Source organism: Gavialis gangeticus, unplaced genomic scaffold (assembly GCF_001723915.1).
Source record: "Gavialis gangeticus isolate Ggan-Ray unplaced genomic scaffold, GavGan_comp1, whole genome shotgun sequence".
Lineage (NCBI taxonomy): Eukaryota > Metazoa > Chordata > Crocodylia > Gavialidae > Gavialis > Gavialis gangeticus.
The window spans coordinates 28736745-28741120 of NW_017729028.1; the positions used below are offsets into that span (position 1 = coordinate 28736745).

The following is a 4376-nucleotide window of genomic DNA, read 5'->3' on the forward strand; positions in this document are numbered from 1 at the left end:
CCTTTTCCTGTCATCTCCCCCCCCCCCCCCCCCCAACAGTCCAGCTCCATCCTATCTGCAGCCCCCTGCAGGGAGGTGAAGGCTGCTATTCTGTCCCCCTTGGTCTTCTCTTCTTCAGACTGAATCAGCCCAGTTCCCTCAGCCTCTCCTCACAAGTTGTTCCCCAGCCCCACAACCATTTTATTTGCCCTTTTACAGTGAGGTACTGGAATTTGATCATGGTTCTAAGTTACTAAAACGCTCGGCTACTGAATAAGTAGTCAGAAGTCCCAGCTAAATCTCAGTTCTCCTGCAACTTGTTAGTGTGACTGATTAAACTTTGTTCTGTCCCAAACTTAGGGGCTAGAACCAGGTTAGGTTTCTTTTTGGAGTTTGAGCCCAAGCTGTAAAGCTTGTTGCAAACATCCAGAGCCTGGATTTCAGATACGGTGGTCCTGGATCAGCTTGCCAAGAAGCATCAATGCAAAGATCTCCACATTTCTGAGGAGGTTTAGGTCCACATCATTTCTAGACTTCCTTTTTGATTTCAGAGCTTTCTGCAAGCTTGTATCACTCTTGCACTGCTTGTCTGTCCTACTTCGTAATATCAGTGGTCTAATTCTCATTTTTGTGTTTTTTCTCCTTTCTCTACAGACCCCTGTAAAAGAGCCCAACAGTGAAAATGTAGATATCACCAGTGGAAGTGGAGTGACAGGCTGGAAGAGCAAGTGTTGCTGAACGTTCTCCTATATCACCAATCGCCATCCACCACCCCTTTTTTCTCGCTGTAAAACAAACCACTCTGCCCATTTTTAACCTTTAAACAAATGTTTTGTTTCTCATCTTAACAGAGCTCCAGTATCCCCATGTTCTTCTGGTTAGGACAGCTTGCTGACTATAATTTTCTCAACAAAGTGTATAAAAAAAAAAAAAAAAAAAAAAAAAAAAAAATATCATGTCCGTGACTTCACTTTTTTTTAATGTCCCTGCTCAACTCACCACTACATTTTGGTTGTATTATAGTCCCGTTGCTCTTCACATTAAAACTTATAGCAATCATTTAAACTCTACTCTGCAAATTGTATAAGAATAAAAGTTAGAATTAACAATTTCTTTGGTACAACAGTGGAATTTTCTGTTATAGATTATGTGCTTGAGTCACCATATTCTATAGACAGGCATCAGCAGAAGAGCCAGGAAAACACTCATTTTTGCCTTGAGTATGTAAATGGGGTTTATTTTTTGTCCTGTGCCTTATGTGGAAAGGAACATTTTTTTTTCCTTTTTTTTCCTTTGTTCTGGTGGAAGCATGTGCAGGAGATTTGATTATACATCCATACTTGACCATTTTAAATTATCGAACTCTTTGTGGTTGCTTTACTGTGATTTGTTGGTGTGATGATGCATCAAGGACAAAGGGTGGTGCAAAAAAACCCACAAAAAACTTGCATTTAATGTGCTGGGTCTCCCCTTGGGTGACTTAGCAATTCAGAACTGTTCCCGCTGCCGTTTTTTTAAATTTTACTTCCCTCCTCCCCCGCAACTTCTTTCTTTTTGCCTGCATGCTGCTTTTATTTGCTTTCCTTCATGGTGTGATGTGTTAATGAAAAAGACGGCAACCTTGTAAGTTTGCCAAACTTAATACAAAGCACTGATTTAGCTTTCAAGATAAAATGTTAAAGATACTTACTAATTTCCCTCTAGCCAATGTCAATTCACTAGTATCTCTTCTCTCCTCCTGCATAGCCATTGGGTTTTATGATATGGAAGAGTTGTTTGCATGCACTAGTTTTCTATGGAGGGTGATGTGGTTGTCTGCTCTATGTGTATGAATATAACATGCCGTTCCCAAACTGACAACAGTTGACTTGAACTTAAAAGTTCTTTTGATTTGTTAGCTGCTCCAATGAGTCATTTGGTAGCCTAGTAAGAGGTTCAGTAAATAGATTTTTTTTTTTTTAAAGAAAGAAAAAACAGAGTTGGCAGTTGTGTTGAATTACTGCTTCCCTGAAACTTTTTCCATTTCCCAGTGTTAAGTTTAAAAGAAAATGTATATTAAATAAGAATCATCTGTACTTTGCTGTGGTCATTCTTGACCTCACTTGCATCCTGTTGGAAGACCACAGGTGATTCAGAAGGGAGAGAGAATCAGCATCCCTGTGTTTTTCAGCCCCCCTGAGTATTTAACTTGCTTTTCCAGTTTTTTGCCTCTCTGCTTCCTCTGTAGATAAAGACCTGCTAGCTACGCTACTAGCGTCCCAATAAGACACCTGTGTGTTAAATAGCTGAATGGCTTCATTCATTCCTAGCAGCGAAGGGGCTGAAGAACACCGGGCTGATTTAGACCGCTCCTATTGAATTGGGTGTCTTGTCAGGGACAGCGTTTTAACATCCGCCTGGCTTGCCTGTACACACTGTAGGAGGACTCCTCTGCTAAGAAACAATTGTAAATGGAACCCCAGAATCTAATTCTCGTAATTGGGCGGGTTTTGTGCCTGACTCATGCACTTGCTTTCTTGATCTTCCTCCACTTAGTAACAACAAATGACCTGACTTGACTTCAATGAATTTACAGTGTTTTTAACTTCCTTGTTCTGACCCGCTCTGTGTAGTAACTTTACTGATGTCTCCCTCTTCCTATGTGTGGTGTGGTTTATTTTTTATTTTTTTCTGTCTCTCTCTACCTGTTAACCCTTCCCAGTTGAGTGGCTGTTGAGGTAAAGGCAAGGAACTGGGATTCTAAGGGATTAAATTTGACATGGTTTTGTTTCTCGCCTATTGATCAGCTTTGTAAATAGAGAGAATCCGGCTACCTTTCTGTTAAATCTGCACTTTCTAACATTATCAAAAAAGGGAAAATGGAGTATACTTCCATTTTTGTATAATCTCTGTCTAGACCATGAGCTTTTTCATTTGCTTCGTGGGGCTCTGCCTCTCCTGTGCAAGTCTGTTGGGATCCTTTGTGGAAGCTGTGTTCGTTAAAACACCAAGCAGTTGGAGAACAGTCCACTCTCTGGTACTACTAGCTACAAATTCAGTTTCATATTCTACTTAACAAGTTAAATAAACTGAAATATTTCTAGACGGTCTATTTCTGTTCATATAAAAACATGATTTCCAACTGTGCGGCTTGGCTTTCATTTATTTGTGGAGTGTGAGGCACATTTATGGAGGAAGAAGCCTTAAGCGTATGCGCCTCTGCTAAAGCGAAATAATCCTTTTGGGATATGTGTAGTAATTTTTATTGCCAGCTCCCAAACTGCTTGTGAGTCGCATACTTGCAGGAGGACCCATTCTCTTCCCCTGCCACTCCTGCCCCTGAGGGTAAAGTCTGATGGTCTAAAAGGAGACTTCCACAGACCCCTTCCAGGCAGTGATGGGAGCTCTCTGGATTCTGCAGCGACAAAGTCCAAATGTAGTTTTTAATTACCCTGGCACCAATTAATCCCGCTGCACACAATGTAGCCTGTACCAGTGGAGGGGTGATCTTTTTTTAACATAGCTAGCCCCCAGAGGAGCATCGCTGCTAACTTTCACTTACAATTTTTGCCATAGCAAAAAAAAAAAAAAAAATTAAATTCCTAATCAAAAGCTAAAACTTGAAATGGAATCTATTTGTCCAGTTGCCTTTACAGCATTTTAAACATTGAATGATTTATGCCCCAGTCTTCTCCCTCGGCTGTAAGACAGCAGCGCTGTGAGCAGTAGCAGAGTAGTCGGTGGCAAAGACCTCAGGAGTCTGAGACAGGCAGTGCAGTTTTTAGCCTTGTTGGAAGTTCTGGCTGTGATCAGGTCTAAGCTCATTAACTACCTTGCTTACAATATTTTAATTACACTTTAAATTTTTTGTTTGGCTAACCCACTCTGGCTGTTCATTTACAACCATTCTTTTGTACCACTTACTGTATAAAAGAGCGCTGTCCCCTCGGTCATACCGTGAGCAAATAAAAGCTTTTATAAACTTGAATCTTTTACTTCCTAAGCTGTACTCAATAGTCCCTTGACTTGGTTAAGCCTGCTCCATAGTAGAGGGCGCTGGTAACACATCTGGAGGTGGGTGATGGGGCAGGAGGGTAAGCAGTAGTGGTCACTCCTCGAGGGATGGGGCAGAGAAGGCAAGTCGTGCTGTTTGGAGATAGTTTGTAGGGTCAGAAGGGACCTGAGCAGATCATCAAGTCCGACCCCCTGCCATGGCAGGAAAGAGTACTGGGGTCAAACGACCCCAGCAAAGTGTTCATCTAACCTCCTCTTAAAGACCCCCAGGGTAGGAGCCAGCACCACTTCACTTGCAAGTTGGTTCCAGATCCTAGCTGCCCTGACCATGAAGTCGCGCCTCCTGATATCTAGCCTAAACCTGCCCTCTGCCAGCTTGTGACCGTTATTCCTGGTCACTCCTG

At 42.0% G+C, this 4376-nt stretch overlaps 1 protein-coding gene across 1 annotated transcript in view; it reads left to right on the forward strand.

Annotated features, from left to right (window-relative positions):
* Window positions 1–3946, forward strand: part of RAB10 (RAB10, member RAS oncogene family) — a 41831-nt gene extending 37885 nt beyond the window's left edge. The window contains exon 5 of the mRNA XM_019520864.1: window positions 634–3946. Coding sequence (XP_019376409.1) covers window positions 634–717 — 84 coding nt within the window. The 3' untranslated portion in view covers window positions 718–3946. The remainder of the gene's footprint in view (window positions 1–633) is intronic.
* The last annotated feature ends 430 nt before the right edge of the window (window positions 3947–4376 follow it).